We start from the raw sequence: 14,125 nt of genomic DNA, 5'->3' as shown, positions 1-14,125 counted from the left end.
AACAACCTCACTGTCTGACAACCGGGTCTCATTGTCATCATCAGACACTTCTTCAAACATGCAAAGACAGGAATCGTGGCGGCACTACAAGTCGCATCCAGCACTCAGGCTATTTCCAGCAAACAGGCTCCGCAACAGAAAAATGGAGGTGCAAACTCAAAAAATGTATATAGGCAATATCAATCCAGTACAACAAAGAAGAATAGAGTTGCACTAACCAGTTAAAAGTTCTTTATCTTTATTTTCATCTTGATAAAAACATATCGATGCAGGACATGGTGCAGGTAAGGTGAATGCAGACGCAGCAGGAGTGTTGGTGACAGGCTGTTTCACTCCCTCTACGGCGCTTCTACGGACCACCCTCTTTGAACGTCATCACGTTATTTAAATATCCACATAGTGGTGACGTTCAGGAAACATGTGAGACATAATTAGTGATAATAACATACAAAACTAATTTATATACAATGTTAAAAACAATGATCCGCTGCATATAAACAGATCAGAATACGAGTTACAATAGGAGGCTGCAATCTACTCTCTCATTACAACCTCCAGGTCCTTCCGCTTCAGTGCGCATTATCCATAGTAACTCTGTTCTCAAGAGGGCTCGGTGTCTATCCTGCCCTAGTCTTCCATAAACCCTTGCTATCCCGGCAAACCTTAGTACTGAGGAGTCTCCATTGTGACTTTCATTTACATGATTGATTAATCTAGTGGCTCCTACTCCAGTCTTTAACGAGTATATATGTTCTCTAAATCGAGTACAAAGAGCTCTTTTTGTTTGACCTATATAGATTCGGCCACACGGGCAAGTAACACAATAGACAACATGGGTGGTCTTACAACAAATAAAGTCTTTTACTACTACTGTATGTCTACCCCATTTAGTTGCAGGCTAGTACCTTTCATTATTGCCAGACACCATTTACAGGAACCACATCTATAGTTGCCTTTTAAATCATTTTTTAACCACATATTGGTGTTATCTTTTTTAGAGACAAACTTGCTATGAATTAAGTTATCTTTTAAGTTCATACTTCGTCTAAATGTTACAAAGGGTTTGTTATCTACCCATTCCCCTAAAGAAGAGTCCCCCTCCAGTATATTCCAATATTTATTTATAACACTGCGAATTTGTGGGGCCATTGGAGATAGCTTAAAGGAAAAGGCGAATTATTATTATTATTCTTCTTATTCTTTTTTTGTTGTGACGCAGCTCTAAGGAGAGTTTCCCTATCTTTCATTTTTGCTTTATTGCATGCCTCCACCAGATAACCTCTCTGCAGCAGGCGTTGGGTTAAATCATCCGCCTGACGCAGAAAGGATTCCATACTACTATTGATTCTCCTCAGGCGTAAAAATTGCCCATATGGCACTGCCTTTTTTGTAGCCTCTGTGTGATAGCTATTGTAGTGAAGCAAGGTATTGGATGAGGTGGGTTTTCTGTATCCCTCTGTTTCCAAACCACCATCTTTTTTACAAACCAATACATCCAAGAATTCCAGACTTTTTTCTTCTATTTTACAGGTAAAAAACATATTCATGTCATTTGATGTATTTAATAATTCCACAAATTTAGCAAACTCAACTGACGTACCTGTCCAAACTATGAATACGTCATCCACAAATCGTACATATCTGTGGATGAACCTGAGAAAGTGATTAGATGGTGTAAAAACAGAATTCATCTCAAAAACAGCCAAAAATAAATTAGCTACACTGCAGGCTACCGGAGTGCCCATGGCTACTCCAGAAACCTGCAGGAACCATGTACCATCAAATTGGAAAGCATTGTTGGACAGGACCAAATCCAGACCCTCGCAAACAAAGTGTATATAGTCCTTGCTTTTATTCGTTCTCTCCAATATTGTCCTAATACTGGCTATTGGCAAGTCTTGGGGAATCCGTGTATAAAGCGATTCCACATCGATTGCTGTAAGTAGGAATTCTTCTCCACATGCACAGTCCCCCAAGACGTCCAAAAATTGACACCTCTTCAAACCCTGCATGCAAGTCCCCACTCTCATCACCCACTGACTGCGTGAGCTGCATAGTTTGGGCATCAGGACAGATCGACTGCTCCGGTTGCTCAGACTCAGGGAAAATAGTTCCTGGGAGCATGGTGGTGGTGGATCTGAATCCCTCCTTTCCCTTGAGGGGTCAGGCTGTGGGGAAGAAGGCTGAGCTAATGGAGCAAGGGTTACACTCCCTTGGGTAGCGTGGGTGGACTGTGTGGAAGACTGGGTGGTGGATAAGTTACTGGACACATTATCCGCTATCCACGTCATCACCTGTTCACACTGCAGCGGTTTTAATATCGGTCTACCATGAGACCCCGTAAGTTGCGCGAAGAAGCTAGGGAGTGAACGTCTGCCACTGCCCACTGCATCGCTTGGAACCCCATGCCCTCGTCCTCGACCCTTACCCCTTGGGTTCCCCATTTTATGGACACATTCAAGACTGAGATAGCTGGAGGCTGTGGTATAGAATCTGTTGGTGACTGCACCTATTCACTGTGTAACACCCCCTTACACAAAGCAATCAGTGGAAAGCTTAGATATGCCTTGAGTAACAAAGACAGAAATCAGAAAATATACTAGTGGTCCCACTAGTTTTTGGAAGGCTTTGGTATACAATCTGGTGGTGGCTGCAGCTATACACTACTGTGTGACACCCCCTTACACTGGGCAATCACTAGTGAGCTTAGATATGCCTTGAGTAGTAAATACAGAAATCAGCAAATATACTAGTGGTCCCACTAGTTTATTGGAGGCTGTGGTATACAATATGGTGGTGGCTGCACCTATACACTGGGTGACACCCCCTTACACAGGGCAATCACTACTGAGCTTAGATATGCCTTGAGTAGTAAATACAGAAATAAGTAAATATACTGGTGGTCAGTGTCACACTAGTATTTAGAGGCTGTCTCTAGAGTCTGTGTGTAAGTGGTGGGCTGTGGTCTATGGCACCTGTTACACAGGACAATGAGCAGTGAAGTTCTATGCAGGTGTACTACAAATCCCAGCAATACAATCTACGACAGCAGCACCACCAGCCACAAAATCATAAAAGAGTACTGAGCACTTCTTAGGGGTCTGTATGCAACACCCAATGTCCCATTTCTGCCAGCAGCCGATCACCACAATGTGCTGCCGATATCGTGGTAGCTGCACTGCAAGTCCCAGCCAGCAGTCTGGAGTAATACAAATTAAAAACGATTTGAAGCCCTTACAAGAGCTGTCTGGTTGTTTCGCTAGTATTCCCTGCCTACTGGAACACTAATTCCCTCCCGAACGCTCTCCCTGACCAGCAGCAACTCTGTCCCTAATCTCTTCCAGCATACGTCTAAAGCGAGCACTACCGGCCGCGATTTTTTATATGGCAGGGTCATCTGATCTGGCCAACCAATCACTGCTATTGACATGTATGGGTCCCATGTGACTGCAGGATGTACCAAAGAGTCTCCTGCGTGTTTATTGGCTGAGAAATTGCGCTCAAACTTACAGGAAACGGATGATGAGATTTTCTTGTGTATCGCGAGATGCTCGTCCGAGTAACGAGTACCATCGAGTACCCTAATACTCGAACGATTACCATGTTTGCTCATCACTAGTCATGAGCCCTAGTTTTTATTGGTATCATATTAGTGTAAAAGAAAAATTGATTGTTTTTTATTGATTTATTTCTATTATATAATTTTGAAAAATCAGCAATCCTGGTCTTTTTTTCCCTGCTTTTCATTTACACAGTTTACCAGGCAGGAACAATATTGTTATATTTTAATAGCTCGGACAATCCCGCACCCTACGATATGTAATATGTTAATTGTTTATGGGGTTTTTTTTTTATATTTTTATCTGTATAATGGGAATGGGGGTCATTTAAATTTTTATTGGGCCATTTTTATTAGTTTTCTTTTTTAAATGTTTTAAAACTTTTTTATTTTATTTTTTTAACACCTTTTGTATAGCATAAATAAGTCCCTAAGTCTGCTGCATAGTTCTGTTTTGTTTTTTTGTTTTTTACATCTGTTGCTACAGTGAGCATACTAAAAGAATAAGTAGATTACACCAAATAATTCCTGCAATATCTCTGGGGTATCTATTATTCTACCACCACAGGAATGATTTAGACCTTGCATGACTTACTGTTCTACTGTTTTTTTTTTAGCCTTTTATTAGGCATTAGGCATGTTAGACCTGCAAAAGAAAAAAAAAAAAAAAAGATAAACTGTACATTTATTCAAACCGAAAGCTGTATCTTTAGTAAGTAAACATTGAAATACTGTTAAATCCTGAAGTCTCTGAACTGGAAATGCATCCACTTCAATAACGTTCCTAGTGTCAGACTATTCCCAGCACAGAGTAATAGAAATTAAACCTAAACGTCTCTAGACTTTCAAGCAGATAGGAAATGGTATGAGAAATCCTTTTCTGTAGTTCACAATGGAGTTGTCATGTAACCATTCTGTATAGTGTTTCCAAACGATACAATCAGCCTATATTGGAAATAACATATTAAGCACGTAATATCTGAAACGTTTAGCCTGCTAACTATTCCATTTGTGACCACACAGAAAAAACATACCATTTTCATATTTGTTGGCAGATTTAGGATGTGTTCACACAACGTATTTTTTCGTATTTCTACGGCCGTTGTTGCTGATTGCAACAATGGCCGTAGTTAATACAAAAAAATACGTTGGCTTGCTGCCTATAGGGTCCCGGCCGGAGCATATACACATAGTATACGCTGTGGCCGGGACCTCAAGAGGCGCCGCAAACAACTGACATGTCAGTTTTTTTGCGGCCGCTATTCATTGAATAGCGGCCGCAGAAAGCTCTGTCAGTGCACACTATAGAGCGAGCGGGTCTGGCTGCAAGCTTCATAGCGTGCAGCGGTGAGTTCTGATGCAGGCGCGCATGGATGCGCCCGCATCAGAACGCTGCGGGCCGAAAGATCTTTTCACAGACCGGCCGCTTGGCGGTCTCTTACACCATGTAAACATGGCCTAAATTTACTTACAGTATATTAGGTCATCTTTTATTCTAAAGGTCAAAGATAGATAATGCGGACTTAGAATAAGAAGTCAGAAAATGGCGTATTTCCCGTTTTTCTTTTTTTTAAGAAGGAACACATAGGAACATTTCATAACATGAATTCATGTTTTGGTTTTGTTTTCTCTCAAACAGTGTGTACAGTGTGTGACAGTATTAGGGTGCGTTCACACGTACAGGAACGGCAGCAGATTTGATGGAGCAGATTTGAAGTTTGAGATTCAAAGCAAATCAAATCTGCAGCAGATCTGCTACGGATCCTATACGTGTGAATGCAGCCTTACACAGAATTTAGAGCTTATTCCCTTGTCCAGTATTCTACAGGCGCTACGGATGGGAAAGCCTTGTAGTGGAGTCTTCCCCCGCCTGGCATGATGTATCAATATCATGCCGGGAGCAAGGAAAGTATCTGAACCTCACCTAATGCCTGGGCTTCATCCGCATGACCAAATGGACACTGGGGCCTCACCATCTGTGGTTGAAGTTCATGCAAAAATAAAAACTATTGCTTAGTCTACCCTTCATTTGGCTTATAAATTCTGTAAAACATTTAAAGAAAAGCAGCATTAGATTAAAGGGGTACTACAGTAAAAAAAAAATTCTTTTATAACAACTGGTGTCAGAAAGTTATATAGATTTGTAGATTTACTTCTATTTCAAAATGTCAAGTCTTCCCATACTTATTAGCTGTTGTATGTCCTGCAGGAAGTGTTTTATTTTCAGACAGACACAGGGCTCTCTGCTGACATCTCTGGCCGGGACAGGAATTGTCCAGAGCAGGAGAGGTTTTCTATGGGGATTCATAGAAAACCGAGACACAGTTCCTGTCTCAGCCAGAGATGTCAGCAGAGAGCACTGTGTCAGACTGAAAATAAAACATTTCCTGCAGGACATACAGCAGCTTATAAGTATGGGAAGACTTGAGATTTTTTAACAGAAGTAAATTACAAATCTATACAACTTTCTAACACCAGTTGATTTGAAAGAAAAAACTTTTGCTGGACAACCCCTTTTAAAGAAAAGTACAAAATAAGTCAATAATGTTCCTAAACCAGAATTTGTTGCAGCCAAGGAAAGGATTGTGCAGCTTATCGTCACTTTTGTTAATACTGCTTCTCCAGCTGTGTTTCACCAACAACTAGGGGGCGCCTCACAGTTTGAGAAGCACCTCTTTAGAGGGCACATTTTGTAGCAGCATTAAATTAAGAGGAGAATTATTAATTATTAATGGCAATATTATATTCAGAGGGAGCAGTGTGTGGTAGTGTTATATTCAAAGGTTACAGTATGTGGCAGTATTATATTCAGTAGGCGCCACGTGTGGTACTATTATATTCAAAGAGTACAGCATATGACAGTAACAAACCTTTTTTAGTCTATAGGATGAGGATTTACTGAAAATGTAGAGAGCCGGATATGTCCTTGCTTCAAACTTGATAAGACAAAGATGGAATAAGTTATAGCAATATAGATCAGATGGAGAAGAAAGGGAACTACTACAGAGAAGACATCGCCTGATGTCACTGAGATCATTGTAAAATGTTGGCCCAGACCATTAACCCCTCTAAGCCTGTTCCCTATTCTGTTTAAAAAAGCCTACAGATTAATCTTTATAAAAATTGTTAACACTCCCCCCCTCAATGTCCCTTATTGAAATGATAAAGTTTAAAAAACAAAACAAGGCTATGAAAGTGGATTGTCCTGCCTGATCGGACATCAGATACCGAGAACTGCAGCTACACTCTGGACAGTACAGTTGCTGAGGCAAAATACTGCCGAGCACAGGTTTTATTAATAAGAATTGGATCCGCAGGCAGTACTTAGAATAGTTGGGGTCCCATAGCAAAAAACTGTATGGGGCCCTCTCCCCTACACACTATATATATATATATATATATATATATATATATATATATATATATATATATACTCAGTGACGTGGCCAAAAATAAATCTCTTGTGGCCAGAGGCAGAATCCTGCGTGCAGCCACAACAGTGACTGGCCAAGCAGAAAGCCAATGTCTGCTTGTTCTGTCCATCCACTGTATTTAACTATACAGCCTATTAGGAGCCTCATGGTTATATACATAGGTGCAGGAGCAGACTACTGTACCTTCTGCCTAACCCCTTATGTACTGCAGTGTGTAAGTGACCCAGTGTTCTCTTACATGCTGCAACACAAAAAAGGGTTAATAGGCAGAAGACAATTACCTTCACTACTCCTGCACTGATAACCCCTGACCTCTGCAGGAGTTTAGAGAACAGAGGTCAGAGGTTATCAGAGCAGTGAAGCAGAGAGCTAATTGTCTTTAGCTTTTTAAAGGACAATTCCCATTAAAAACTTTTTCCCAGAAATTGAAGCACATTACAAAGTTATATAACTCTGTAATATGCTTCAATCACCTATCTGCCTCCTTTCCCTGTCTTTCCCCCCCTCCACCCCCCATTAGGAAGTTCACTAAACTCACACATACCTAATTACTGTCGTCATCAGTTTTTTCTCTCAGCTCCTTCTTGTGACGATAAGTCATCAGTAGGAGGGCTGCTTTAGCTCCTGTTACACAAGCCTCCCCTTCCCCTGCCTTGTCAGGTGACTCAGCTTGCTCAGCTCCCATCCCGGCTGGTTATAAAAATAGGGGGGACCCTATGCGTTTTTTTTTTTTTAAATAAATAAATAATTAAAAAAAACGCATAGGGTCCCCCCTATTTTTATAACCAGCCGGGTTAAAAACCAATCGACAGCAGCCTGGTAACACCAGGGTGGGAAGAGCCATTGGTTTAGGCCCTCCCCAGCCTAAATCTTACCAGCCTGCTGCCGCCCCAGTCCAGGAGCGCCAATTTTGACGCTCCGAGACCACTGGCACCCGGCTCTTCCCAGTACCCCTGGTGGCATTGGGTACTGGGGTAATAATGGGGGGTTAGTGTTAGCCATTTTATACCGGCTAACACTAGGCCCCGACTTAGTAATGGATTCCGTCTATTAGACGGCTTCCACTACTAAGTCTATAAAGTAAAGAAATAAAGACAAGACACAAGTTTAAAATATTTTTTTATTCAAATAAAAACACCCCCACACCCCTCATTGACCATTTTATTAAAAAAATTCAAAGAACAACCGCTGGTCATCGACGTAGTCCATGGAATCCGACGTAATCCCCAGGATACCGATATCTGAAAAACAAAAAGGGAGAAACACACAAAAAACACACAAACAGGAGCACAACACCCATCATTGTAAGCGGTGTTGTGCTCCTTACAGTATGCAGCATCTTTACAGATCGCTGCTTACAGTCTGACCCCCAAGGGGTTAAGGGAGGATGTATTGCATCCCCTTTAACCCCCTGGGGGCCAGACTGATGTCAGACTGCACCCATCCCAGCAAGGAAGGGGTTAAGTGACCCCCCTTCCTTGCTGGGTGGGGTGCAGTGCAGGGGAGGGGGTGGGGAGATCTGTATACTCACCCCGATGTGTCCTCTTCGCTGGTCCGCAGCACAATGAAGTGACTGTGCTGCGGACCGGCTCATTATATGTGCGCTCAGCCGAACAGCCAATCAGCTGAGCGCACATATAATTCTAAATGTTTCTTCTAATAATGCTATTGTCATAACATAATTAGAAGAAACATTTGATGTTTTAATTAAAGTAAAGTGATGATTAGTACAGAATGCTCTATTGCCGGGAATATGAATTACCGGCTTATAGAGCTTCCTGTACTAATTAATATTTAATGAATAAAACACATTTTCGTGGAAATAAATTCAGTTTCGTTGGTCAATAATTTAATTCTAACGAATCCATCATTGTGCAATTCAATATACTGTCAAAAAATAAATATATAGATAAATATACATTTATTTATATATCTATTTTTTTAACAGTATATTTAATTGCAAAATGATGGATTCGTTAGAAATAAATTATTGACCAACGAAAGTGTCTTGATTACAAAGAAAATGTGTTTTAGTAATGTAATATATTAACTATTAGAGGCATCGGCATTCGGCATCATTGCCGGCTATTTTTGAAGTACTCCGTACGGACCGCCTGTCAATCCTCGGCCGCATGTTCAGCCGCAAACAATGGTCTTGTTCATTTTTTACGGGTCCGTTTACGATCGGGCCGTAGATTCAGACATAGTGTGCACTGTGCAGCCGTATATCCTATACTTCCAAGCATACACACGAACCACCAAAAATACCGCCGCACAATTACAGCCGCAAATACAGCCGCACTGTTACAACGTGTGAATAAAAGGTTAGGGTGTCTTTTGCAAACAATGGAAATTTTTTTTTTGTTCACACAGTTTTTCTTTTTTCACAGTTTTTTCACCATCTTAACTATTGAAGACACACCCATGACTTTTCAATTAAAGACACACACAAAAGGCCCATCAGTCCACCTAAATTAGAAAAATGTCCTAGCATCCGGAACTGACGGGCATTGAAGCCACTAAACCACAGTTGTTATTTGATACTCAAAACAACGACCAGAAAAAAATGTCATGTGAACATAGCCATAAAATGACACAATATAAAGATATGGCACTAAAATGCATATGAAACCTCTAAAAAAGTTGATGTCCTTTTTAAAAATAATGGCACTTCATACTCTGCATATAACTTGTTGCATAACATTTTAAACAGAATAATGATAGCAAGCCTGGAATTTATGGCATAGCAGATACAAATGGATACAAACCAGAAAAGAAGATTCTATTAAAGGAGGTCTGGTAGATTATAAACTCCAGCAGCCGCCAAGGGGGGGGGGGGGGGGGGGAATTGATTACAAGTACCAATTTACCTCTTCCCGTATCTGCGGTGAGCCACCAGATCGGTCCACCAGATCCACCCCTGCTGGGCTCTGGGGTCTCCAGCGCTGACACGTCATGACTCGGCTGATGGACTGGCCACTCTGGGGTGGGACGCCGCTCCAGTCGCTGATTAGCTGAGCGGCCAGTCCATCAGCCAGGAAAGGCTGCTCATCACAACTCAGGCCTTCCGGCCGGGGTCCCAGGGCCGGTCCCGCATTTCACTGCAGAATTGGGGAGAGGTAAGTTAGTACTTGTAACCAATTTCCCCCCTCCCCCTGCCGGCTGTTGGAGTTTATAAATTGCCAGACTCCTCCTTTAAATGAAATATTATCAGTCTTCTTACAAAGTATACAGACAGACTGAACTTCCCAATTTACAGGCTTTAAATAGTGTTTGAGATATCACACAGTCAATTTTCTCCAATACAATGAATTAGCTGATGAGGCAGAGTGTAGCTGAGAGGAGACATTCATGCTTCACAGTACTAAATAATAGCACTCTCTATTTTCGGATTACCTACTGTACTGTAACATGATTGTTCCTGAACAGTAGATGAAACGGATTGTAATAATTATCATTTTACTGGGATCCCTTCTAAATGTAGTTTTTATATTACAGTTTATAAACTTTTTTTATGTTCAATAAACAGATTAAAACAGAACATTACCATTTCATGGATTGAACATTATTTTCTTCATTACATGCAATCCTCTATGTTACTCAGATGTTTGTATCTTCTTTGATATGTCATGTTGGAGGTTTTCTTCTTTTGATGATTGTAAAATGCAGAAGAACATGTAAGTGTTATACAAAGAAAATTTATTAATTCAGTTACGACTGTAAGAATATAGCAATAGGGAAACTCTACACAAAACAAAACTAATGGAAAGCATGGAATGCATTGAAGTCAATAGCAAGACGGCCGCCGCACATAGTGTATTAAAATAACGGACGTTGTTTCCGCCGACATCGAAATAATGTTAATGACAATCATTCACGGATGTTTGTTGCAAACAACAGATGTTATTTTTAGTTAATAACACACAATTGTTTTTTTTCACCATCCTTTCACAGTCTTTACAGCCTTTAACTATCCAGCACATGTGCAGTGTTCAGAAAAGTAATGAATAGGAAAAATGCTGCCTAGGGTGTTCCTAATGGTGAAGAGGGTGGGAAGGAGGGACAGAGAGGCAGTGCAGGCCTAGGGCACAAACACAGTAAGCCACACCAATTTGACACAGGGCTGCAAGTTTAAAAGTAGTTTTTTAGGACAATAACTGCATCACCTGTCAAATGGACCCCAGGACTGGTTAAAAGCAGCTATCCGACAATAATAGTGGTTTGGGGGTGGCAGATTGTGGGTACAGGGTCACTTTAAATTCAATGAACCTTCAAAACAGAAACAAACCCAAAAGGTCCTGAACTAGTACAATGTACCAACAGCTGTCATTGTAATTGAGTCACATGTACAATTTTTCTTGACAGAGGTGGGTGGGGTTTGTTTTGTTTTTGTATACACTTTTTTTTAATAGTGTTCACCGTATGAGACAAATAATGATATAGTTTTTGGTCATTAATGTGGCAATAACAAATACGTAAAGTTTTTTTAAAACTATTTTATGCTGCAGTTCATACAGCAAAATTTCTGCATGGAATTTTCCTCGGTGGATCTGCTTTCCGCCAGAAGAATTGACATGAATTGAACACTTTCAGCTTGGAACACTTTCCTCGACAATCCGGTGCTGATTCCTCAGTGTGAACTGGCCCTACGGGAAATGTAAGAATATTTAGGTTTTTTTTTTTTTTTTTGGGGGGGGGGGAGGGGGGTTAAGTTATTATTATTTTTTTTTAACTTTTTAACTAGTTCCATAAGGAGATTTATGACAAAGGTCAGCTATCTTGATGCACAGAAAAAAAACACAAAACCGCCTAAACCAGAAATAAAAATATTCACACATAAGGTCAAAAATACTAGAAAAAAATGCAGAACTGGTGTTTTTTGAAAGCCACAAAATCGCACCCCAAAACTTCCTTCACTTGTCTCACACTGAGGTATAAAAGGCCCATTTTATCTCTATTACACCTACATCTTACAGCTTACAGAATCCCAAACAGCATAACCAATAGGCAGCTGTTGCTTTAGGTCAATCTACAAAGCTTCCTCTATGTATGTTATATAAGCTCTGGCATCCTGTATTGGCTTATATGTTTTATCTGTATCCTCGGTCATGGAATGAAGAACACTTTAATTTTAAGCACCAAGGTGGTTAGTTAACAAGGTTATATGCTAATTAAGCGTACATAATTAGCATATTAATATAGCAAATAAAAACATGTTTATCTTAGTTTTAACCTCGTCATATGCAGCATACCCTGGTGGGTAGGCTGTTTAACGTTACAGGAGGCTGAGATAAGATTACAGTATAAACAGAAATAATTGGAGCACTTAATATTGACAACAAACAGAAACATCACGGACGTTGAAAGCTAAAGAACTTGGAATTATTGCTCAGTATCCATCAATCTTTTGTTTACTTTAGTGTTATTTCATTAGCTTTATTTTAACTTAACATTTATTTGGTCATTTTTTTTATTTATTTATGCTTGATAAAATGTTTTTTGTGCTTCAGTCTGCATGTGATGCGTGTGAAGCAATTGCCTGTGCTCGGCAAATGTGCAAAGAGCAACAATTAAAGTAGCTGTTTCTTCAATAATTCAATAATGATCCTCTCCAGTTAATTTCACAGTGATCTTCCCAGAGGAGATTTATTTTATAAAATGCTGCTGATGAATACTTATTTAAAAGCCCGGCACAATGAAGGGTTCTACATTGATTACAGGATACCCTTAGAGGGAAAAATCAAAGTAAAATATTGGTTGTTGCCCGTACAAACAGATAACTTTCATAATAAATGAATTGCTATAAACATGAATGACAACATAAAATAGTGTGAAAGATTCCAGGCGAGCATGGTTGCTGAGTAAACAGGATGCAGTATACAGTACATCAAAAGGTAAAAATTGTTCCAATCCAGTAAACATCCCTGAGGCCTGATAAGGTGTTCAGAAGGAAGAGATCAAGGACAGGAAAATTCTTATGGATGATAAAACCTTTGTTCTTCAAAGCTGATGTTATTAACATAAAGCATGTCCTTTAGAAATAAAGGACATGGAAAAAAGGGTGGAGAGTGCAATCTAGTGAAGTATCCCATAAATCCCAGAGGTTAAAGGGGTTATCCACCTAAGAGCTAAAAAAAATAAATGCTGGCTGGTCTTAAGGCCCTATTATACCAAAAGATGTCTGACAGATTATCTTACAGATTGTTTCATCCAAAGCCAGGAATGGATATGAAAAGAGGAGAAATCTCAGTCTTATCTTTATGACCTGTTCTCTGTTTATACTCCATTCCTGAATTTGGCTGAAAAAAATCTGTCAGATAACCTGTCAGACATCTTTTGGTGTAATAGAGCCCTTACTCAACAAGTACCCCTGAGTATTTTGAGCCGTCTTCTGACTTTCTAGCTGCTGCCATTCCTGAGTTACAAGTTTTTCTAAAACGGAGGGGGGAAGAGGGAGCAGCGTGTTGTCAGAATGCACACAGAGGAGATGAATTTAGACATCCAGAGCGAGTAAATATGAGAGAAAAACAGGGAAAGGGTGCAAAATAGGTTATACATGTATATTAGACATAGGTTGTGAAGGGGGATCAGTTAGAATATTGTTTTTGTTACATGAATAACCCCTTTAATAATGGTGAAAGTGGAGAAAACATACACACTCACCTTGTGTAGTTGTGCATGGATAGGCACAACACTATGAAAGGATTCGAAGAAATTCAAGGTCACTGCTCCTCACCAGGGCCATCACAGGAAGACTCCAGGATGTCGGAATCTGATAATAAACCAGTTTGGAGTGTCACTCTAAAGGTATATAAAGTGTGAGTCACACAAAGTAACCAGAAAACGTATTTCTTTAAATACGCAAATACTCTGAGGCCTTTCTCTAGCTTAGCCATATACTGTTAACACTCTCATATTTATACCACTCCCCTCCCTGGAGACGCACCTCCCTCCAGGTGGGGGGGGGGGGAGCGTGGTTCACAATCACATGGTGCAACACCTTCATAAATATTGCACATAAGCCAAAAGGTACAAACTATCAATAAATACACTGATATAACCATCTGTCAACAGCGCCCCCCCCCCCACCTGGAGGAAGGTGTGTTTTTAGGGAGGAAAGCGGTATATATAA

The 14,125-nt window shown here is 40.3% G+C and overlaps 1 protein-coding gene across 3 annotated transcripts in view; it reads right to left on the bottom strand.

Moving 5' to 3' along the window:
* Positions 1–14,125, bottom strand: part of MEI4 (meiotic double-stranded break formation protein 4) — a 228,762-nt gene that overhangs the window by 114,511 nt on the left and 100,126 nt on the right. For 2 of the 3 annotated variants that reach the window (XM_069974676.1, XM_069974675.1), the window contains exon 5: positions 13,657–13,765. In XM_069974676.1, the coding sequence (XP_069830777.1) occupies positions 13,688–13,765 (78 nt within the window). In that variant the 3' untranslated portion in view covers positions 13,657–13,687. Of the gene's footprint in view, positions 1–10,582; positions 10,640–13,656; positions 13,766–14,125 lie in introns of those variants that run through there. The other variant, XM_069974674.1, reaches the window with a different exon arrangement.

This window comes from Dendropsophus ebraccatus, chromosome 6 (genome assembly GCF_027789765.1).
Source record: "Dendropsophus ebraccatus isolate aDenEbr1 chromosome 6, aDenEbr1.pat, whole genome shotgun sequence".
Lineage (NCBI taxonomy): Eukaryota > Metazoa > Chordata > Amphibia > Anura > Hylidae > Dendropsophus > Dendropsophus ebraccatus.
This window is presented reverse-complemented; position numbering and strand designations above follow the sequence as displayed.